The sequence below is a fragment of the Procambarus clarkii genome, chromosome 26, assembly GCF_040958095.1.
Source record: "Procambarus clarkii isolate CNS0578487 chromosome 26, FALCON_Pclarkii_2.0, whole genome shotgun sequence".
NCBI lineage: Eukaryota > Metazoa > Arthropoda > Malacostraca > Decapoda > Cambaridae > Procambarus > Procambarus clarkii.
Genome location: NC_091175.1, coordinates 19,384,287 through 19,409,097, shown reverse-complemented (window position 1 = coordinate 19,409,097; position 24,811 = coordinate 19,384,287). Strand labels below are relative to the sequence as shown.

Below are 24,811 nucleotides of genomic sequence, written 5' to 3'. Positions count from 1 at the left end.
AATTCAGGTAAATATAGATGGAGGAGAAGGAGGGGGGGGAAGCACAGTATATTTATAATAATAGTGCTGAATTATATACTATTTGTAATCATGAGATGGTCAGGACTTGTATTTTTAAGACTGCTGTGTTTTTGTATTGCAAGGTATGTTGGTCACAAAGAACCACAGATTAGTTGCAATAAAAATTAGTTGCAATTAGTTGTGATTATTTGTAATAAACAAGTAACTGTGGTAGTTATATACAGTAATGGCATTGAAATATATGCAACATGTTTGTTTCTGACAAAAATAAAATGGCTTATTACAATACACTGTTGTTTATAGGATTCTTCACTGGCTCTAAGTCAACTCCAAACATCTCCTCATGGTCATATCAACTATTCATCTTATTCATCCTCCAGTCCAGTTGATGGTCTCCTAACAACAGTTGTCTCATCGACAAATCAGGTTTGTTATTATTTTGTTATATTTCATTAAGGTAGGTGCATGAGCTTGAGTGAGTATTGAGTGAAGTTGGGCAGCATGTATTGAAAAGAAAGGGGGAGTTGAAATGGTTTGCATGTTAATGCTGCATATTGGATTGAGGCACTAAGAACAAACTAATAAGACATGTCAGTTTACATGGAGATTATCTGCTTTGTACTGCTACAGAACCTCGGTATAGATATTGTTAGACTATGGTTTGACCTATGTTTTAATGTACAAGGAAAAAAAAAGCGTTTTATGATGCACAAGATAAGTTTCTGTCAGAAGCATTCCTGCTCCTCAAACACTGGCCACAGAATGAGTGGCTACAAGGAGCTTTCGAGCTCCTTTAATGCTCGTCCAGGATGAATAGCTACGAGGAGTTTTCCCCTGCTCGTGTAATGCCGACCTGTTGATGAGTAACAACAAGCTCCTCTTTGGCTTGAGTAATGCTTGCGACTAACTGGCATTAGTGACGTGGCACTATACCTCTGTATTGGAGTAGCGTCACATAAATGTATGCTGAAATATTAGTATTTTATTCAGAATTTTGAGTAGATATCAACTTTCAAAGCAATTACTCTTCATGACAGACATTATTGGGATCTAAAACATTTTAAAAGCTTGGTTTTTAAAGTACTTTTCTTCTGAACAAAAATTCCTGTCGGTTTTTAGCAGCTTTGAGCAAATTAATTACTAATTAACTGTGTGTGTGTGGGGGGGGGAGGGGGAGTGTGGGTGTATGGTTCTGTCATAAATCAACCTGAGACAGTTTTGTATTAAATATTTTTCATTAATATCAAGAATGCCAGTCTTGTGTTTAAAAATATATTTTTAATTTACAAATTCAGAATGGCTGGAATTTTGAGACATTTTCTTCCTTTGAATTCCCTAGCATCTGAATTTACTTGCATTTTCTGGGGGAAGCCCCGTTGGCTCCCCGGAGCTATCCAGGCTAAATGGATATGTATAACTTTCTGGCATCAAAGTGCTTGGAGTTCTTGCCTACCGGGGACCACGAGCCAGAACCTGGCCCCCTCAGAGAGGCACGAGGAGCAATGGCCTATAGAAACCCCCCCTGTGGTTGGGAGCGTTCTATGTCTGCCATCGACCAGGATAGGCACCCAGAAAGGTAGGCACCCCAAAACAAACCCCTATTCTGGTGAAAATATTGCTACCGAAAACCGAACGAGTGGACAAAACTCCCCAAACAAAATTATCAAACTAGCATGACGTCATCATGTCGCCTCGCCGCCGTCTGCGCACCCCCCCTCCTCGGAAGGGGGAGCCCCAGACCATCCGCGCCGGCGATCCAACTGGCAGTTCTTGGCTGATGGAATTACTGGCTGGTTGAGTGCCTCTGGCTTCGGTTTTTGACTAAGTTCTGTGCTTTCTAGTGTGGACTGTCTCTACCGGTGGGGTGTGAGCCAGGAGTGAGATTCCACGGTGCTCGGGCTGCATGTGCCTAGGCTCTCTTCCCTAGGTGCCCTGTAAGTACTGCCCTTGGGCTTGGGGCCACCTTCCACAAGTCACCTTGGGTTCTACTTCCGTTGTCCTTTACTGCTCAGTACTGGGTTGTCCTTGGAGTCGGCTGGGGATTTGTTGCCCTTATTTGTCTCTGGGTAGGTGGTAGTTTTCGTCACTGGTAGGGGCACGGGGTGCTGCACAGCTAGTTTTCATCAATAACAGTGGCCGGGTCTGTTCCGCCTGGGTACGTTGTCCTCTTGCGGGGTTTTTCTTTTGTTTTTGTTTTTGCCTGATGGGGGGTCTGTCTTTATGGTCCCCCTTTACTGTTCTAGGTGTTTCTATTTAGATATTTTCTGTTGGTGGTCCTCTGCTTGGCCCCCGTGAGTGGACACGTCCCGGGGGTTCAGTTTTTAGAAGTTTGTTTGGGAGACTTGGGCTTCGGTTCGCAGTACCCTGCCTAGGCTTCCCTTAGCATGTAACTAAGGCTAAGGGCCCTGAAAAACCCCACAGGGGCTCTGGTCCTATGGATGTGTCCCCTGAGTCCCCCTCTCACATATTGCAAGTTTGACGGTTGATCTGTCCCTTTGTCTCGGGGTCACTCACCGGTTGTGCCTCCGCCATGCTGCCTGTTGGGGCATTGTTTCTTATGACCCTGTGTCGTGTGATGGGTGTTGTCTGTACATGCTCTTGTTCACCCAGGCCACTGGTCATGATAAGTGGGTGCAGGCAGCTGCGGCGTTGCATGCAAGGGTAGGTTGCTGCAACTCTTGGTTGGTTGCGGCCCCGGATGCCCCGAGGCTGCCCCGTTTTGATTGTTGGGGTCCGGACTTGGGGGTGGGGGTCGCTTTGGTTCTGGCTCCTTCCATTCCTTGTCCTTCCCCTTCTATTGTGCACACTTCCTCCCTTGCTTCCGGCTCTGAACCATAGGCGGTTTTCGGGGTTGGAGCAGGGTCTGGTTGGGTTGAGACTCGGGCGGTCTTGGAGGGTTTTCCTCTTCCGGGGTGGCGGCAGAGGCTATCGAGTCTGTTCCTCCAGCCGTGCCGTATGGGACTGACCAGTGGACTCCAAGTGTTTGTACGGCTGCCCCGGCTTTTCCTTGTGAAGCTGGGACTTTGGGGGTGCAGCTCAGTCCCGGGTCTTGCTGTAGAGTTCCCGGGGTTTGGAAAGGGGGTTGCCTGGGGGTCCTTGGCCCCATTTTGCCCCGCTTGGGTCTTTGTACCCTCGATGTGGGGCTGGCAGTTTCTCATAGGGGGGGGTGTTCCTTCCCCCTCTCCGTTCGTGTTGGTTTTGGGTCTACCCCTCCTTGGGTTCGGTTACGTGTCCCTTCGGGTTCTTTGGTCCGTCATTCCTGGAGGTGTATTTCACCCCCTTTTCCTCATCCTTTTCTCGCTTACATCACGATACTGTTCCCTCCGTATCGGGGTACCTGTGTGTCCCTTGATCAGGGGTGTCTTTTTATCTGTATGTACCTCTGTGCATTTGTGCTTCCTTGTCGTGGTTCTCGTTGGTTTGCGAACCTCTTCGTACTTTCCAATATTATTGGAACGTTGTTCGTTGCGTACGCCTTCTTGGTGTTTGTATGATATGTGTATACGATGTGTCTGTTCGTTATGTGCATGTATGATATGTGTATGTCCGCCTGGTGTACGAACCACGCCACCCGGTGGACGGGTGGTGTGGTTCGTACCTTGCGCACTGGGGCCTGGGTGTTCATTTTGTTTCTGGGCAACGTACTTGTGTGTTCCGCATCGTTCCTCACAGTTTTCTACGGCTTCTTGCTCGTTTTCTCTCTCCAGTCATAGCCTTCTATATGATGGGGGTGTTCTGGATTTTATATATGGGGTCTTCACTTCGTTCTTTTCTCTGCTTCTGGGTGTGGGGTGGCTCAGCGTGGCGCCCCCTCCTCCTCAGTACTGCACCTCGTCTTCTGCTGGGCACGCACCTCTGGACATATTTCACCTTCAACTTCATCCTTTTATTCAGGTAGTAGTACATACAGTGCCTACAGCCTCTAGTATGCATGGCGTTTCGGGCAAACCACTAACGATGCTCCAGGTATGTTACTGTGCTCGACTGTGTTGTGGTACAGTCGTGTCTCCGCTCTGCAGGTGAGGTTGTCCTGCTGCAGGTGAGGTTGTCCTGTCTGGCGACTCTGTCGGCCAGGTGCTGTTCCCGACTTTTGGTGGGGTACTTGCCTAAATGTGCTTGCGGGAGTTGAGCTCTGGCTCTTTGGTCCCGCCTCTCCACTGTCGTTCGGCGGTGTGTAGTTTCCAAAGCCTACTGGGCTCTATCTTCTCAACATTTGCTCCTGTGTGTGGAGTCTGCCTCTTCTGCATCGCTTCCTAGTGCATTCCATTTCCTACCTCCTCTGACATTGCTCAGGTTCTTTTTAATGTCTGTGGCTCATTGGGTACAAAGCTTCCTCCTGTGTTCCCTTGTGCATGTTCCACCCTTGGTCACTACACTATTCTTGTTTGCTCTGTCACTTCCCCGCTTGGCAGGGTTGCGTCGATGGCTCCTCACGGGGGTGTTGTGTGTTTTGTTTGGACACTTTGGGTGTGTCTTCAGTGACTTTCCTTTGTTCGTGTGTCTTATTCTTCATTGTCCTGTGGGGTAATGCCCCGCATTTCGGTGCCTTTTGTTTCGTTTTTCGGCACCTGGGTCTTTTCCCTATGTGTGGACACTCCTTCATTCCCTCGGTCCTTGTTTGTGTCCTTCATTGCTTGGTCTCTGATCTCTGGACACTCATTCCTTGCCTATCTTCGGTGCCTGGCTGCACCCTGATATCCATGGTGCCCCTCGGTGTATGTGCGTCCTCCACTACACACTTGGTGGTGGGTCATGTACATTGTGTTGCCGGCTGCTACTTGGTCCGTATTCGGGGTTTTTCCTCCTCCTATGCTACACTTGACTGTGTATCTGGGTTGGTGCTTATTGGCTATACTGATGTTGGGTTCTCGGGTGGGCCTCTGTTCATGTTCAGTTCCCTGCTTTCGGTCTACCCCGGTGTTCTGTTTTGGTACTGAGTTTCTTCACTTTTTCTTTGTATCTTACTGCAGGCTTCTGTGTCATGCTGTCTGTGGGGATTTTTGCCTTTTGGTCCACTGCTCCTACCCTACTGGTTCCTTTTCTTGAGATGGGTAGCTGGGATTCTTGTCCTGGCTCCGTTTTTTTTTCCCCTTTTCTGAGACGTGTGTTTTTGTTTTCCTGCAGTTCACGTCCTGTGCATTCTCCTCCTTGATACCTCGGGGACGTGTGCATCATTCTTCCCTGCTGGAGTTGGTTGCGCTGCTCCTTTGGGTTACGGGGTCGCTGTTTTTTGCTTTGCGTCTCGCGCTTTCATTCGTGGTGCTCGTTTTTTCCTCATTGGCCTCTGCCTGGGCCCTGGCTCCTTGGTGTTTGGCCTTGTTGGTCCTTCAGGGGTCCTGGATGGGGTTCCTCCCGGACGGGGTGTTTTCTGCTCACCCGGGTTGGTTCCTTTTCGGCTCGCTGGGATTGGGTTCCTTGTTTCCCTGGCAGCTGTTCCTTTTGGTTTTGCCTGCCTTGGTTCCTTGGACCTACTGCTTTACTTGGTTCCGGTCCTGTGGGTCTTACTGCGGCTCCACCTCTTTTTGTGGATCGGTCCAGCTCTGTACAGGGCAGGTTTGTTCTTCCCCTCGAGTTTTCATGTCTCGGGTTTTTGTCTCTAGTTTCTCGTCGCTTGTGTGGGCACTGGTGACTTCGTTGTTGGTCTCCCACCTGCGTGCTTCGTCTCGGGGGCGGTGTGCTGTTTTCCTGGCGGTCCTTCCGGTTTTCCTATCACTGCAAAGGGTCCTTCGGTCTCTGATAGGGTTGGCTTGTTCTCCCTTCGGGTTGTTCCGTGTACTGTCGCCTCGTCGTGGGTGGTGCTGGCGGAGCCGCTCCAGCTTGCGTTCAGTATTGCTGTTCCTTCTGCTCCGTTCCGCTTGCTGTCATGGGCGTTGTTTCGCCTCCGGCCTGCTCTTGTGTTTCTGGTGCCATCCTGGTCGTTGGCCCAGGTGGTCTATTTTCTTTCTTCTAGTTTTGGTCCTTGAGTTGCTGCTTGGTTGGTCAGGCCGGGGGTGCTTCTTTTGTTGTTCGGTTGTGGTTTTTCGCTGTTCTCTGCGCATCTTGGCCTCTAGGGTTGTGGACACGTTTTGGTTGACCGCATTCCCTTTCTTCCCTCATTCCTGTCTGGGGTTCGGGTCTTTTGAATCTTTGTTTCGCCTGTGGTCTGGGTTTTTTAAGTTAGGGCGCGTGGTGTGCGCCTCCCGGATCCTTCCCTATTTTCTTTATCTGTGGTGAGGTAGCTCCGGGGAGCTGACGGGGCTCCCCCCAAAAAACCAGCATTGAATGTAATGAAACATCATTTTCTGGGTGAGTCCCGGAGGCTCCCCGGCATCCCTCCCTCCCTTCCTCCGATCGGCGGTGTTTTTCGCGTATTTTGATATCCAGCCTAAGAACTGCCAGTTGGATCGCGGTGCGGATGGTCTGGGGCTCCCCCTGGTGATTGATGGTCTGGTGGTTGCGCAGACAGCGGCACGGTGACGTGATGACATCATGCTAGTTTGATAATTTTGTTTGGGGAGTTCTGTCCACTTGTTCGGTTTTCGGTAGCAATATTTTCACCAGAATTGGGGTTTGTTTTGGGGTGCCTACCTTTCTGGGTGCCTATCTCGGTCAATGGCAGACATAGAATGCTCCCAACCACAGGGGGGTTTCTATAGGCCATTGCTCCTCATGCTTCTCTGAGGGGGCCAGGTTCTGGCTCGTGGTCCCCAGTAGGCAAGAACTCCAAGCACTTTGACTAATACCAGAAAGTTATACATACCTATTCAGCCTGGATAGCTCCAGGACTCGCCCATAAAATGGCGTTTCATTATATTCAATGCTGGTTTTTTGTACTCAATGTATGAATGTCAAATTATATATTAGTTCATAGAAAAAAAGTTGTGTGGCTGAAGCAAATAATCTGAGCCACACACACACTCACAAAATGAAATGAAAGTGACAATTTTTCAATCCATTCTGGAGGCTTATCATCTCACAACTTGATAATACTGTAATTAATAATTCCAGGATGGGTCCAGGATGGACTAAAATATTGTCACTGTCATTTCATGTGTATGGGTTAGGGTTTTTTGGTATATATTGTATATTTTTCCTTTAGACACAAATTAAAAACTAGTTTCCTTATCAATTTCTAATACTTTAGAATAAACAAATTTGAATTATAGACATGTACTGTACTAATCAATAAATAACTTTTTCTTTTCATAAAATAATGTCAATAAAAATTGCATATGGTAAATAAGGATATACTGTATGTATAGTATATACTGACTTTCATGTTTGTATATACTGACTTTTCATGTTTGTTATCACTGACTTTCATGTTTGCTCCATCTTTGATATTACAGTACTGTATAAGGTTGCACTGAAGTTACATTACTAACATAAGGTTGACAAATAAATTAAAGAAATTAAGTAGATGGACAGACAGTATGCCTTATAACTTGTAAAGAAAAAATAATTTTACATGGTTCAGCTCCTGTAAAATAGTTCAAATTTTACCAGTAGACTTCCAAATAAAATTACAAACACGTTGCACTGCATGATGGTTTTGGATTTACTTGAATTCTCTGAAGCTTTGCAACAACTAAGACTTGACATGGTCACAAATGAGCACTGAAACATTGTGAGTAATGAACTAGTTTGTTACCTATCTCCTTGTGGCTACAGTTTTTCCAGTTTTTTCCAGTTTTTCTGATGACCTTCTAACTCTGTCTTTCAAGCTCATTAATATATTGATACAAGACACTTATAGGAACTTACTTATTTAAGTTGAGTTTGAAGATTTAGTAGGCACTGACAAAATTACAATTGACAGCTTTTGAAGCCAAAGCAGGGAGGTTTATAATAAATTTCTGTTTAATATCATGTATTGTACTCTGTATAGTACAGTATTTAATTCAGAACAGAATTAAATAGTTTCGAGCGAAAAGTTTCGCTCGTAGTTTCAACTCTGTCCTGGATATACAATTCCGGATTTCTCTCACTCATGGGAACAATGGAATTTGTCCTTCACCCATGGGAAAATATAAGTTTGTAGCTGTAAATTATTAACCTTCCTGCTGGTGCTGTAACTGCATGCTGACCTTGGAACCATGCGTTACGTGGTGTTTACAGGAGGGACTGGACTCACTAGATGCCCTGAGTGCCACCTTAGCCAGTCTGGGCTCCCCCACTCATCCCCCCACCCTCTACTACCTCACCGCCCAACCCCATACGCAGCAGCATCACAACTACCACCACCACCACTGCTGTCACCACCTCTGCAGGGTCACAATCATTCAGACGGCTCAAACATCCCAGGTTAGCTACCTCTTGGTAGTTATCCTTGATGGAGTACAAGTTAGACAAGCTGAAAACTGTTCATGTACATTCCTCGTCATAAACATTCCTTACCCACCGGGCAAATTTGGGCCGCCAGCATTGATATAACATTGAATCAACTTTGGTAATAATAACTCTATATTGATTTAATGTTACTCGTGCATATTTTTCCCCGCTGGGTTTGGTTTATTATATTTGGAGTAGAATAATAACTGCAAGGTCAAGCATGTTTAGTCATATAATTATGTACAGTATTTTTACTTGAAGTCTCCCTTATAGGGCATTTTCTTCCCAATTAAACAGTAACACAAAGTTTTATTGAGAAAGTTGTTCCTTATACCAAATCTGATATCAGATTGTCACTTAGTAAAGATATTACTACAGTTATGAATTTAAACATAAAATGTACCATTAAGACTTTACATCAAAACAGCTGGATTTTTCCCAGTTACAATCACAAATAATTAGCTAACTTGTCAACATTCAATGAATATGGATTTTTGTAATTGAGCATTTGTAAAGAACAAAAATGTTCAAGACTGAATTCAGACAATATTAGGTGATGTGTTTTAAACTGTATGGAGACGTAAGAGCATGATTTTCTATTATTTAGTTTCAATCTTACAGTAATCATGTTATTTATTATGTAAATAATATTTAATTTTATTAACAAAATAATAATGGTGATGTACTGCAGTAGGTCTAGTTAATAACCATGGTGCCATTATGCTAAATCATTCGTTGTTTAACTAAACCATAACATTTTAGCGTTAAAATAATAATAATAATAATAATAATAATAATAATAATAATAATAATAATAATAATGTTTTCTTACTAGAGCCGAGAAGACAGTGCTTGGCAGAGTGACACTGAGAGTAGCTTTGGTGGCATCCGACCAATCACTCCTGGTTTCCCTCCAGCAACGCCTACAACCCCTTACCTGAACCAGGGACTTCCACCGAAGAGTCCGACCATGCAACGGTAAATGAGTATTCTGTGCGTTTGCATTTTAAAGATCTTCACTAATTTCCCAGCCAAGTGCATGCTTCTGCAAGAATTTGCATTATTGTTCATAACTTTAATAATCTTGAATTTCAAATTCTTTTGATCTAAAATAGTAAAACAATTTGCTTGATTTTACCTTTTTTTTGCTAGCATTTCAACACTCACTCTTTGTATGGATTAGCCAGTGTTTCAAATCTATATTTAAAGTACTCTAAACTACTCTTTAAGTTATTATTCTATACTCCAATAAAGTATTCAAGTAATACAGTGATGTTGTAAGCATAATAAGCTCGGAAAGAAAGTTGACTTACGTGTTGCTGATGGGCTGCATGCGCAGTGGTCACTTGTGTTCACCATCACACGGCTCAGTTTTCCTCTTAACTTCCATTTATTGCTCCAGTGAGGAAAAGCCTTGCTTGTGTTGGTGTTTGTGTTATTATAGTGTCGATGTGAAAAGATTGTTTGGGACTTGATACATTTTACATTTTGTCTGAGAAGCTCAATTTAAAAGTTTGACTTGTTTCAACCTTAAGAGTTTGTTTGTGATCTCTTCACATTGAAGTATTGCACTTGCATATGGTAGTAAAATTAGATTGAATTATTTTGATTTTCTCTGTATATTGACTTAAAAGAATAAACTCTAATCCTCATTATATTTCCCCCCTCCCCATCCCCCACCCCTCTCTTTCACTCCCTCTCACTCTCCTGGTTCTGCTAACCAACTTGACGTCCTCACTGGTACCACTGGCAATCTGTGCTGCTGCTAACAAATGGGGAACCAAATCTGCATGCTGTGCCTATTCTGCAATACTACAATGACATTGCACACACCTAATCTGTAATATTTGAATCAATATCCTATGACTAACCCTTTCAATACACTGAAAATGTTGTCCCCTAATATCCACTCTGACTGTGATCCATGGGGGGTAACCCTTGTGTTGATTATCTTTGTGAAAAAATTACTATTGGAAATGTGGATGGTGACCTGAACATTCTTTGTCTGTTAATTAATGTTGGTGGTAAATGTGCATAAATGTTGACTGGATGCCAAGCAGAAGAGCTCACCTTGGCCTGTCTTCTCTCTCGTCTCGACCTACCGTCAAAAAGTCTGCGTCACTTCCCAGGTTAGATTTCAGAACCATAGATTATATCTTCACATTTTTAATTAGTAATGAAGTACATACATCATTCAGAAGCATTTTTGCACTGTAGGAAATTATAATAGCCCTAATTAAAAAAAAATATATATTTATACTGTAATATTATTTATATGTAATGTACAGTTATTAGTTTGGGATATAATGTCCTCAATTTAAAACTAATAATGAATAAGTGTTGTATAAAATTCAAACCAGCTTAAAATAGTGGTACCATGTTACAGTAAATGGTTACATATTGAAGCTAACTGTTTGTATTTGACTTCTTGAGCAATTAGATATTTTAAACAAAAGGTGAGCCAGTTTTGAGTATTAAGCAAGTAGTTTATTAAAATTTAAATAAATATTTGCTATTGAATCTATTTACTATTTACAGTGACCATTGTAGCTATGTAAATGCCATAAATTTCAAAGAGGCAAAGACACATATAAAGGATTATTCTATGCAGTGAATTTCTCCAAAAACTGGACTTGCTTTGACAAATTGCCTGTGAGTTTGAGAGACTGGCTTATACATTGACGATTCATAAGAACATAAGAATAAAGGTAACTGCAGAAGGCTTATTGGCCCATACAAGGCAGCTCCGGATTCCATGAAAGGCAAACTGTTTGCTTTACAGTACTTATGTTTGTTAGTTCATTCATAACGAAGCATCAAGCGTATGGGTTGTGAGAGTTTTATATCAAACTGTAAGGTTAAAAGGCATGAGAAAATATTGAGTTCTGCAGCAATATACACAGTTACTTATTAGCATCATATACTGAAGACTGCTCATATAGCATCCAGTATTGCTTATTTAGCCTTTTCTCTCCTGAAACAAATCTCATAACTTCAGATTAAATAGCCCAACCAACACACACATGAAATGAAATACAAGTGACAATATCTTGGTCTGTTCTGAGGCTATTTCAAGTCGTGATAAAGGTCCAGGATGGACCTAAACATTGTCACTTTAATTTTATATGTGTGGTTTAGGTTATTTGTTTCAGCCATGTTATTGACATTCTCTGCATACCTTCAGATTGCATAAGTGTATGTTATTTGGTACCATTTGACTAATGAGTATTATTGAAGTGCATGGTATATGAAGTTAATTATTTGTCATTTTCTATTAAATGAAATGCTGTTATTGCACTTACAGCATTGGATGCTGCTTTGAATATTTCTAACTTTTATTACTCCTAAAATTCTTCTCAGATTTCACATATCTATTTCAATAAGAACTCGGTGAACTTCATGTCTCCAAAATATATTTGTGTAAATCAAGATGAAGACAGCTGTGACCAGTGTGTTTTAAACTCGCTTCTAAATAAACATGGTAAAGATTGGGAACGTATAAAGATTAATTAATTAATTAATTAATTATATATATATATATATAATTTATTATTTTGGGAATGATTTTGTTGGACTTCTTTTGGCAATGACTTACATTACAACATAGAGATGTGGTGACCACACAATGGTACAAAAAGCTTTGTCTCCTGTAGTAAGTCGGGGAGGAAATTAGGGCAAAAAATTTGAACTTTTCACAGGTTGATCAATAACCTGTTGTTGTTGGCTTTAATATTACATTTCAACAGTTAATAGGCCTTAAGCCCGTATGTCCTTCCCCATTCCCCAAATAAGGAGGGGTGGGGGTAAACGAGCATTTTAACAATTTGGGTCATTTGTATATCAAGTTTAGGGAGTTCTTTGGCTATTGTGAATCGACAGGTATATGAAGTAACCAGCTGTGGTCTGTTTTGTTTTGCTGATTTTCTGGGAGCCTTCTGTCATGGTGTTATATAGCAAGATAATGTAAATGCCATTGCTCTCTGTGCCTCTGTGAGGAGTCCAGGTTCTGGCTCTGGGTCTCTGGCTCTGCGACTGATAGCTACTCGTACCTAACAGTGGAGATGTTAGGTACTGTACAAGGAGCCACCGGGGCTCACCCAGAAATTGGTGTTTTCATTACATTCAACGCCGATGTTTCAGTGCATGCATGAAAGAAAACTTTGTAATTCATAACTTATCTTTACATTACTAGCATCCATAGATTACAGAACTAACTAATAGAACATTATATAGAAATCGAATCTACCAGATCACAGATTCATAAGGTCATCTGATCACATATCATTTTATTGTGTTTTGTCAAGGCTCAAACCTAAGCTAATTGCCCACAAGTATGCCATGCTATGCAGCTAAAAATAGATGATACAAGATATATTGGTATTTTATTGCATTTCAGATATCAAAAGTTAAGGAATTTCATAGAGCAATATTTGTAGGAGTATTAAAACATTAAACCCACACTTCTGAAAAGAAAGGAAGTAATAAAGTTTCAGTCCGTCCTGCACAGTTATCAAGTCGGTATGCAGACGATGAGTCACAATAATGTGGCTGAAATATGTTGACCAAACCACACACTAGAAAGTGAAGAGATGACGATGTTTCGGTCCGTCCTGGACCATTTTCAAGTCGATTGTGTGATTCGACTCGAGAATGGTCCAGGACGGACTGAAACGTTGTTGTCCCTTCACTTTCTAGTGTGTGGTTTGGTCAACTTATCAAGTCAGTTCCGGCTAGTCCAACATAGACTAAAAGGAAGGGTAAAAGTGACTACATAAGTTGTCACTTTTTCCTTCCTCTCAGATGTATATGTCGGGCATTTGAATTTTCAACTTTTTTTTTATGACACCCTCTATAGTAGTTATTACTTCATTATACAGTGCTGTACTTCATTATATACCTGTATTGTATTGTACAGTATAGCCAAATATTGTACTGGCAACATTGCTGTACAATGTACAAAACAGCATTGTCTCTCTCTCCCAAACTAAGTTAATAGAAATTATCATTCATTTAAGGTACATACTCTGTAGCACATGAGGTGTCCTGATTGCCTTTGATTGGTATTATTCCCAATAAAATAAAATGATTTAGTTAAATAAAAAAAACAGCGTTGAATGTAATGAAACGCCATTTACTGGGTGAGTCCCGGAGGCTCCCCAGAGCTATCCCAGGCTGATGTGCTAATGTCAGACAGACTTTGGCATCAGTCATGTGTATAGAGTTCTTAGGCCTACCGGGGACCACGGCCAGAACCAGGCCCCCTCAGAGAGGCAAGGGAAACAATGGCCTATAGAAACCTCCATGTGGTTGGAAGCATTCTATGTCTGCCATCGACCGGATCAGGCACCCAGAAAGGTAAGCGTCTCAAAACAAACCCCTATTCTGGTTAAAATTGCTACCAAAAGCCGAACTAGTGGATAGAACTCCCCAACAGAAAAACAAGCAAACTAGTGTGATGTCACACGTCGCCTCGCCACTGTCTGCGCAGCCCTCCCCTCCCCGGACGGGGAAGGGGAAGCCCCAGACCCTTCACGCCGGCTACCCACACCATCAGTTCTGAGGCTGGATGTCAAAACACGAAAAAACCACCAGCTGGAGGGGAGGGAGGGATGCTGGGGAGCCTCTGGGATTCACACAGAAAATGGTGTTTCATTACATTCAACAATGGTTTTCTGGGGAGCCTCGTCAGCTCCCCGGAGCTAACTACCCACAGACGGAAAAATAAAGGGACTTACCCGGGAGGCGGTCGTCGCTCACGAGTCCTCAACTCGAAGTCGAGACAACTAGCTGCAGCCCCCGACCCAAAGCAACACAGGCTCGATGGGGCCCAGGGACATTCACGAGGTAATGAGCAGCCAGAACCCTGTTCGACCAGCAAAAAATCCCGCACCTGAATATCAGACAAAGACATATTTCCAAAGACGGCAGCAAGAGTCACGAACTTACGGACGTTATGGGCACGGGGATAGACCGCAGGCTGGCTGGATTTGATAACCCTGCAGACGACCTGGGAGACCTGAACCCGCGAACAGGGAACAAGGGAAACTGGATCAACCCAAAGCGCGTCTCCGGACACAGAAGCCGTGGCGCGCAAATAACGGCGAAGCGCCGCAAACCGGACACAAAGAATGATGCACCCCCGGCCGTACCAACCACCCACGGACCCCTCCGAAATGCAGCAGTCTCATTCTTCGCCAGAAAAGGAGGAGACAGCTTGCAAGCGAACAAAACAATCTCTATGACCAAAAAGAGCAGAAACCCCTGTGCCGGAGGAGAGCATAAAGCTCCCCGACCTGACCCCCAGAGGCTAATGCCAACAAGAAAAGAGCCTTGGAGAAACAATCCCGGACCGAAGAGGCCACAATGAAATGAGGAGAACGAAAGGTAAGCGAGCACTGTGTCCAAAGACAGGACGGCTCAGGCGGCGCATGAGCAGGCCGGAGGAGAAGATTGATACGTGAAGACTCGAGGAGAAGATCGAACCAGCCACGTGACGTACCGGCCTGATCTGCTGAAAGAGGCCGAGCCGCGAGAAAACCCTCGGGTTCGAACACCGAGCAAACAGCGCCTGAAAGTAAGGCTGGGCTGGCCACCAAGGGGCCAGAAGGACAACTCTCCCCTGGTAAGTCTCCAAGCGAGTCAGGACCTGGAGCAACAGTCGAACCGGGGAAAGAGGTACAGGAACCCCCACCTTGACCAGTCCAGCCGAAAGGCATCGACCCCGACGGCCTCGCGATAGGGGGAGGGCGCCGCATACTCGGGAAGGCGCCTCGACCACGCCGACGCGAAGAGGTCCACTTTGGGGTGCCCGAATGTCTGGCAAAGCCAACGGAAGGAAGCGTCGTCGACCGTCCACTCTGTGGAGAGGGGAACGAAGCGAGACCAGGCCGTTGGTCAAGACGTTGGACACTCCCTGCACGTGTACTGCCAGGAGAGCCAAACCCTGAGAACTCAGCAGACGAGTCACCCGAAGCAAGCAACCCCAAAGAGACAAGGACCGCATCGAACCCCCGCGGTTCAGGCAATGAACCACCGGAGAGCAGTCCGAATGGAGCCAAATCGTCACTCCGCGGGTGACCTGAATCCTCCGAAGAGCAAACCACACCGCCGCGAACTCCCGCACCGTGCTGTGAACTCGACTGAAGGACAGACCCCAACGTCTCTGGTCGGCCTGGGGAGCACTGGTCACAAAGCTCCAGCCGAGAGATGACGCATCCATGTACACATCGAGCGAGGGCTTGGGTAGGCGCCAAGGCACTGAACCCCAAAAAAACCCGAAGAGGAAGCTGGCGACGCAGCAGCTGATGCAAGGCCCCCGGGGGTTGAACCCAGCGATCGCGAGAGAGGCGGAAGGGGTGACCCCGAAGGAACCAGAACAGTCGACGAAGCCAAACCTGACCCGGCGGGTAGACTACCATCACGAAGTTGAGGCTCCCACACAGCCCCTCGAGCAACCGCTGGGTGACCTGAGGGCCCACCAAAAACAGAGACGAAAACGGGACCGCAGCCACAGGAGAGACTCTGGAGGGAGAGACAAGGAAGCGGTCCGAGAGTCCCAAACGAGACCCAGCCAAGTCCGAACCTGAGAGGGGACCAGATGGGACTTCCTCCAGTTCACCAAGAACCCGAACCCGGCGAGCTGGGAAAGAACCAAATCCCTGGCTAGCAAGCAAGCCGACCGGCTGGGAGCCTAAACCAGCCAGTTGTTGAGGTAGGCCAACACCCGAACACCTAAGAGACGCAAACGGGCCACCACGATCCGCGTAAGGTGTGTGAACACGCGAGGTAACTTAGATGCCCCACAACAAAACCGAGGCAGTCCCAGAACCTCAGATGAATCGGGACCAGCCAATAAGCGTCTCGGAGGTCCAGGGACACCATCCAAGCACCTGACTCCAAGAGGAGCCAAACCTGAGACAGCGTAGTCATCCGAAAGGAGGGGCAATGAACCCAGGGGTTCAGACGGGACAAGTCCAGAATGAACCGCAGGTCCGCGCAGTCCCGTTTCGGGACCGGAAACAGACGGGAAACCCATCTGAGGGACGACGTCATTTCGATGATGCCCAAGTGAACCCACTCCAAGACGACCTGACAGAGTGCAGGGAAAGAAACCTGCCCTGCCAGCCCAGACACCCCCCCCCCCTTTCAGCCACCGCAGGCCGACAGACACGACCCGAAACGCCACGAGTCGTGGGACCAGGTGTGGGCGAACAGTGCAAGCCTCCCCCCCATCGCCCCGTCAATGGGCCAAACCGCGAAAGGGCCGGCGCCCCTTACGAGACCCAGAACCCCGCACAGAACGAACACAGCACTGACCAGACAGGGGCGGGTCTGAAGCAGGAGCCAAACCCGAACCTGACACCAGTGGCCTACCACGACAAGAGGAACCCCGAGCTCTGGCATGACTCTTCCGGGAAGACCCACCCCGGGACCCCCCGAAAACCAGCAAGTCCGACATCGGGCGACATGCCGACGACGCAGCCTGGATAAACAGCACCACGGCCGACTCCTCAAACAGAAGAGGACAATAGGCGACGACAGCCTAAGAGCCAGAGCCCAAGCAGATTCCACAGAGGAACTCGGCACCACCTGCCGACACGCGAGACGAGAAGCATAAAACAGGAAAACCGCATCCCGCAAAATCGGTGTGAAAAGCTTCAACAAGGCAACCGATGAACGCACTGCCGAGGACAAGGTGCCGGACTCTGGGACGGACCCAAGCGTCCTCACATCCTCCACGAGCCAATCCAAGCACAGCTCCAGGAGGGAAAAGAACCGCAAGGCCGAAGCCAAAAGGCCCCGGGTGCGCAAGTCCTCCGCCACGAGCGCCACCGAAAGGGTGGGAACCTGCACATGGAGCTGAACAACGCCCACATCGCGGGGAAGGGCAGGGGCAAACAAGCACTCGTTCAGGTACTCAAGATCACCACCCAGGAAAACCTGAATCACCATGGAAGCTTCTCGCCACTCCAGCGTGCGGGAACGACATAAGGAATGCCAGGAATCCAAAACAATCAAGGGGCAGTTCGCTAGCCAGGAAGGCTCCAGAACCTCGTAACGGAGCCAGAAAGCGAACGAAGTCCCAAACCTGAACTCGGACGGATCCATTTCAGAGGCATAATCCAGGTCACACAGGAGGTACGCTGCAAGGGCTGCCCGCACCACACCAGGTTGGATGCGATAAGCCGAAAACCTCCAGAAAGATGGAACCGACGCACCCAGGGAAACACGGAATCGAACCCGGGGAGGGGCCGACACCAAATCCAACTCGTACACAGGGGGGGAAAAGAAAACCCCACACCTTGTAACAACAAGCCCCGCTCAGAGGGAAGAAAAACCCAGGTGGGGTCCAGCGGGCCCCTAGGCCCCCAAGTCTGCCCCTCCCCAGCCACGAGGTCCTTCACAGCAGGACCCGAGGCTGAGTCCTCTCCCCAAGCACCGACCCCACAAGACAAAGACGGAGCAGCTGTAGAAGCTGGAAGAAAGGGGGCCCACTAGTCAGACCCAGAAGCTTCGGCCGGGAGACAAGACTCGAATACCTCCGCCGCCCCCTCCTGGAAGGGGCATCCCCCGAAGCTGCCCGAGTCTCGAGATCAAGTAACCCCTGCTCCGACTCCGAAACCCTCAGACACTTCAGGGCCGGAAGCAGGGGGGGAGGGGCCAGAACGAACAACAGAAGGGGAAGGACGAGGAGGATGCGGACTGAACCAGGATCGCAGCGACCTCCCACCCCAAAGTCCAGGTCTCGAAAAGCAAAGCGGGGCAGCCCCGGGGCATCCGGGTGAGCAGCCAACTGAGCACGTTGCAACAGACGAAACCTAGCTTGCAACACACACGCCGCCTGTACCCAAATAGAATCATCTGAGGATTGGGTAAATTGAGTCACAAGCAAGCAGCAACACTCACAGGACTCAGGATCGAAAGTATCACCGACCCAACAGGCAACGTGGCAGAGGCAAAAACAATGAGGGTCACCCCGAGACAAGGGGACCGAGCAACCCTCAAACTCGCACACAGCGAGCGGGGACTCCGGGGTCACATCCATTGGACCCACGCGCCACTTAGGGGATTCCCAGGGTCCTGAGCATTTACTTTAAGAGGACTCATGCTCAGGTAGTCCCAGGCAGGGTGCGGCTAACCGGTGCCCAAAACTACCAAGCAAACTTCTATAGCTGTACCCCAGGGACGTGTACACTCACGGGGACCTAGCAGGGGATGCCACTGAGGAGAACCGTGGAAGGGCAAACACCAGTGGAATAAAAGGGCAGAACCCCCCCCCCCACAAGGCAAAAACAAAAATAAAACCCCACAAGAGGACAGCGAACCCCAAGGAACAGAGCCGGCCGCTATGTCGGGAATACAAAGCTGCGCAGCACCCTGCGCCCCTACCAGTGCAAACTGCCTCTTACCTGCAGGTAACAAGGGAGAACAGAACACCTAAGAGCCCAAAAGGCGGCCGAAAAGCTGAACGGTAGAACGGACCTGCAGAGGCAGATCCCGAGGAACCTGTGGAAGGTGGCCCCAAGCCCCAAGGGCAGTACTTACAGGGCACCTAGGAAAGGCAGCCCTAGGCGCATGCAGCCCGAGTACTGAAGATAACTCCTGGCTCTCGCACCCACAGAAAACAAACACCACACACAAAGCACAGTGCTGTAGCGATACTGGAACCAGAGCACACAACCTTCGCCTATAGTATCATCCTCAAGAACTGAGGTGTGGGTAGCCGGCATGAAAGGTCTGGGGCTTCCCCTTCCCCCTCCTGGGGAGGGGGGAGCTGCACAAACAGCGGCGCAACGATGTGTGACGTCACACTAGTTTGCTTGTTTTTCTGTTGGCGAGTTCTGTCCACTAGTTCGGCTTTTAGTAGCAATTTTAACCAGAATAGAGGTTTGTTTTGAGGCGCTTACCTTTCTGGGTGCCTGATCCGGTCGATGGCAGACATAGAATGCTTCCAACCACACGGAGGTTTCTATAGGCCATTGCTCCCCTTGCCTCTCTGAGGGGGCCCAGTTCTGGCCGTGGTCCCCGGTAGACCTAAGAACTCCATATACATGACTGATGCCAAAGTCTGACATTAGTATATCAGCCTGGGATAGCTCCGGGGAGCCGATGGGGCTACTCCCAGAAAATACTGTTAATCATAGCTATAAAAAGTCCAGTTTTGGGAGTTTACTGTTAGATACAGATTAATAATGAAATTCTTTAATGTATATGGCTTACTGTTGCATACTTGCTTACTGCTTGTGTAATTAATACATTCATTTTGCTTTTGTATTAAATTGTTTATAAATATGAGTAAGCTACTTTTATGGAGACATTTACTGTTACGGAAATATGTCTGTGCTTTAATTAAGATATGGCTTCATTGTGAACAAATTAGCTGCAATTGTTGCAACATATTGCCCAAGTAATTGCTGTAAATCTGTAATAACTAAAGTTTTGTTGGTTTGCCAAAACAGCAAAGAAATGGGAATAAGAAGCCCATCTCCCGCCACATCCCAAACATTGCGGCAAGAAGTTAATGGACACTCCAGCCCCGCTCCTTCCCTTTATCACAGCCAGTCGCGCCGTTCTTCACTCACGTCGCTCAATGAGTCAACTGAGGTTATCTCTTCACACCCCAAGTTTGTTAAAGACATCTCAAAGTTCTGGTATAAACCAACTATAACGAGAGATGAAGGTAAGAGTTTATTCAAAGATTTTGTTGTGCTGTCAATATAGAATGATAAAAATACAGTACTATATGCTAATGGAATTTCTTATTAACCTTAGAATTAACCTTAGAATTAAACATTATTAAATGTCATAATTAAATTATGTTTTAAAAAATGCACTGCTAAAATATTTAATGTAATCATTTTATATCTATCTTTTCAGCTTTTTTTATAATTAAAATGAATAAAACTGTAGATCTTGTATACCTACCTTGTGGTTCTGAGAGTCAGTGCTTCTGTTGCCCAGTGTCTGACCCAGCCCTATGACAGGTGGTCTAAGCAGGCTGTTGTTGCCTGCAGTTCAATATAGGCACACAGTCTGGAAGATCAGAAACCATTTGGAATTGTTTATCCAGCATGTTTTTTACATTTTGACAAATGTAAAATTTGAAGTGGCTTTTCCTAACAACAGTTCGAACTTAAGCCTCCCACCTAACCTCTCGAGGTTGTTGCTAATTAGTCTGAAGTAGCATCAATATTGGCATTTTTAATTTAGTCAAAGCACTGGGATTTTGATGCTGTAGTTAATAACTTTAAAAAAATTTGTGAGCATTAAATGTGAAGACAGCATAGTTTATAGTTTCCTCTTTAGCACAATTAAAGGCCTATTGGATCTTTGATCTGCAAATATCTCTTTCCCTTGTAGAAAGAGAGTTAGAGTCTGGTCCTGGGGCCAGATTCATGAAGCAGTTACGCAAGCACTTACGAACCTGTACGTCTTTTCTCACTCTGTCGACTGCTTACAATTATTAAACAGTTAATGAGCCCCGAAGCACCAGGAGGCTGTTTATAACAATAACAACTGTTGATTGGGAAATTTTCATGCTTGTAAACTGTTTAATAAATGTAACCAAAGCTGTCAAAGATTGAGGAAAGATGTACACGTTCAAAACTACTGTACTTGCATAACTGCTTTATGAATCTGGCCTCTGGGCTCTAGTAGGCAAGGCTTGGGTTTCAGAGGCCTGGTGCAGCTACTTATGGTATGACAGAACCAGTAATTACCTTATAAAATTATAAAAAATAATAAAGTAATTACTCATAGCCCAGTCGATAGAGGTTCTGCCTGACAAGCGTGGGATCCATGGTTCGAGACCCATACAGACCAGGTGAATGGACCAGTAATTGGCTTGTTCACCTTTAGAGGGCTGCAACAGACAAGGGGGGATGTTTCATCAGCTGAATTGTTAAATATTTACTCACTGCAGTGCTCTATTACCCCAATTTAACTAATTTCAGTGTATTTAAATATATTTGTTGTACTCTATACACACACACACATCTCGACAATTTCTGGTTCGCAAATGTACTCACTCGAGCAGCTAAATATTTTACAAGAATAACTTGTGTAACCAAGACTAACCAGCTACTTCACATGGATAGTTAAAAGCTGCTGTTTAACTGCCCATTTCACATGGGCAGTTAAAGCATTGCATATAATCGTGTTCTGTTAAAGCATTGTTTTTGTTTCTGAAAATCATACTAAAGATAGAAAGTGTGTGTTCCGAGAGTGAAATCAATATTTATGTGTAAAATCAAGGTAAATAATTTAATAATCAATCATTTTAATTATAATATTACATTACTTTAATTAAAATGAACGATCATTAAATTATTTACCTTGAATTTACACACACGTTGAAATCATGTTCAGAACACATTAAAGCCTACTACTACTACCTTCCTTTCACTTCAAATTATTTTATAATCAGCAGATAATATCATAATGTGATCCCTCTCTTTCTTCAGCTATTACAATGCTCAAGGACAAGGCACCAGGCACGTTTGTTGTGCGAGATTCCAACTCATTCCCTGGAGCTTTTGGCCTTGCCTTGAAAGTGTCTACACCACCCCCAAATGTGTCAGCCAAATCAAGTGATCCAGCTAGTGAACTGGTGCGGCACTTCCTTATTGAACCCACCTCGAGAGGCGTTAGACTCAAAGGATGTGCAAATGAGCCTGTATTTGGTAAGTGAAGCCCGTCATGGTGTAGTTGGTAGTGCATGTGTCTGAGGAGTTCAAGGATGTAGATTTGAACTTGTCATATGGCTTTTCAATTTTTTCGTTTCGATATCTGTTTTTGTCACTACTGACTTGCATTCCATTGGTGGGGGGCTCCATTGTCTGGTCCAAAGTGAATGAATCACATATGATGTTTACTCAGTGAGATGTAAAATGTTTATAAGAATTTTCTACTTGCTAACCTATTTATAAGTTTAAAACAATGATTTTGATGTCAAAGTATTTTTGAGTACGTAGCGGCATATTAAATTGTATAAACATTGCTGAGTTAGTTACGGGCCATCGAGTCAAATCAATAAATAGTGTATATCAAACGTTGGTGTGCAAGGCACTGCAGAATTTACAAATGTATAGATATATTTCTACACTAGCAGTACCCGGCCACTCGTTGTTGTGGCTCAGCAACGCATGTGCGTTGCTGAGCCACAGCAACCTTCCCTGTCCCCCAGTCCTCCCCACCATTCCCCCCTCACCCATCTCCTCGGCCTCCCAACCATTCCCCACTCCACTGTCCCCTTGTCCTCCCCACCATTCCCCACTCCACCATCCCCTCTTCCTTCCCACCATGCCCCACTCTCCTGTCCCTTTGTCCTCCACACCATTCTCCATCCCCCATCCCCACCATTCCAAACTTCCCTGTCCCCTCGTCCTTCCCCACCATTACCCCCTCCCTTGTCCCCTCGTCTTCCCCACCATCTCTCACTTCCGTCCCCTCGTCATCCACACCATTCCCCACTCCCTCGTCCGATGCCTTCCCAAATGGTCTGATGTTCGTATCAGAAAATTGGGAACATCAAGTGATCTGATGTTCCCATCACTGAAATATAAGAAAAACAGTTAAAAATGAAATGAAAATATGAAAAAATAAAAAAATAAACTAGACTCACGAAATGAACGGTATGGTAAACAACACAGCTCAATTCCAATGCAATTCACACAAAATAATTAAATCAGAATGAAAGAAATCAAAATCTATGAAAATTCAATTTATCAATGCAATCAGAAATATTGAAATAGAATTGTAACATATTTAGTATAACATGTGTGTTGCTCTTACATGCAACAGATGGCACTGTTTTTCAAGAAAAGCATAGTTTTACCTGTCACAGATGTGGTATCTATACCTATACTTACGAAATGAACGGTATGGTAAACAACACAGTCACACAAAATAATTCAATAAAAAATAAAGTAAATCGAAATCTATGAAAATAAAATTTATCAATGCAATCGGAAACATTGAAATGGAATTTGTGACATACAGTATTTAGTATAGCGAGCATGTTGCTATTATGTGCAACAGATGCCGCTGTTTTTCAAAAACGCATGTGTTTACCTGTCACAGGGGTGGCATCTATATAGTAGGTAAATAAAAAGACGCGCCTATTTGAATGCAATGTTGTGTCAAAATTTCAAAGCAATTGGTGAAGAACTTTCGGAGATTACAGCGTGTGTTGCTCTTACATTCAACAGATGGCGCTGTTTTTCAAAACAAGCATGTTTTTTCCTGTCACAGGTGAAGCATGTATATAGTAGATATGTAAATTACGCGCCTATTCGAATGCAACATTGTGTCAAAATTTCAAAGCCATCGGTAAACAGGTTTCGAAGATTTCCTTCACATGAAAAACATATAAAAGACAATTTTTCAGAAAAAGCATGTTTTTTTTTTACCGTCACAGACATGACATCTATAGTATGTATATAAAAACCTGGCCGGATGCGAATGGAACATTGTGTAAAAATCTCAAAGCAATCGGTGAAGAACTTTAGGAGATTAACGATTATGCACAAATGAACATTTCCATTTTTATTTATATAGATTGTGCAGTTATTTATGGCATAAATATTTTTTATATAAAAATGATTGATCTACATCATTATAAAAAGAATTGACTTAAAACAATGAGTTTGTTGATGATGAGTCACAATGACGTGGCTGAAGATAATACTGTATGTGCAAACCACACATCAGAAAATAAAATATTGACATTTCAGTCCATTTTGGACTACTGTATTATCAGGTCCAGAACGGACCAAAACATCGTCGTTTAACTCTTTGATACGTGGTTTGGATATCATTGATTTTGTTATCAAAATGTTTGGAAATTAATGGTCTTGAGTACAGGAAAAATCTAAAACAAAATAGATGGTTAGTGAAATGGTTTGAGGATTGATATCAAGGCATTGATAAAAATAGCTGGTCTGCAGAGCATTAACTTAAAATTGTGATCCAGCTTTGTGTCTGCCTTGCTGACTTTGTATCAGCAGGGCAGACACTCTGTTTCCCACATATACACAACACGTTAAATAGTCTCAAGTTCTGGTTATTTTTATTAGTTTTATTCTGGAAATATAATTTAGATCATTTAGATCAGGGAGCCGGTGGCTGAGCGGACAGAACACTGGACGCGTGATCCTGTGGTCCCAGGTTTGATCCCGGACGCCGGCGAGAAAACAATGGGCAGAGTTTCTTTCACCTTGATGCCCCTGTTACCTAGCAGTAAATAGGTACCTGGGAGTTAGTCAGTTGTCACAGGCTGCTTCCTGGGGGTGGAGGCCTGGTCGATGATTGGGCCGCGGGGACACTAAGCCCGGAAATCATCTCAAGAATAACCTCAAGATAGATTTTAAAAATATACAGTATAGAAGGATGGAAAATGGAAATTTAATAAGATTAGAATATTTTGAGGAAATTATTCACACATAACATTTATATAATGATGTAATTTGGATGAGAATTG

The 24,811-nt window shown here is 45.0% G+C and overlaps 1 protein-coding gene across 1 annotated transcript in view; it reads left to right on the top strand.

The window, feature by feature from the left end:
* Positions 1–24,811, top strand: part of by (focal adhesion protein tensin) — a 93,634-nt gene that overhangs the window by 61,417 nt on the left and 7,406 nt on the right. The window contains exons 12-17 of the mRNA XM_069331519.1: positions 325–447; positions 8,119–8,304; positions 9,167–9,309; positions 10,392–10,460; positions 19,791–20,011; positions 21,795–22,013. Coding sequence (XP_069187620.1) covers positions 325–447; positions 8,119–8,304; positions 9,167–9,309; positions 10,392–10,460; positions 19,791–20,011; positions 21,795–22,013 — 961 coding nt within the window. The remainder of the gene's footprint in view (positions 1–324; positions 448–8,118; positions 8,305–9,166; positions 9,310–10,391; positions 10,461–19,790; positions 20,012–21,794; positions 22,014–24,811) is intronic.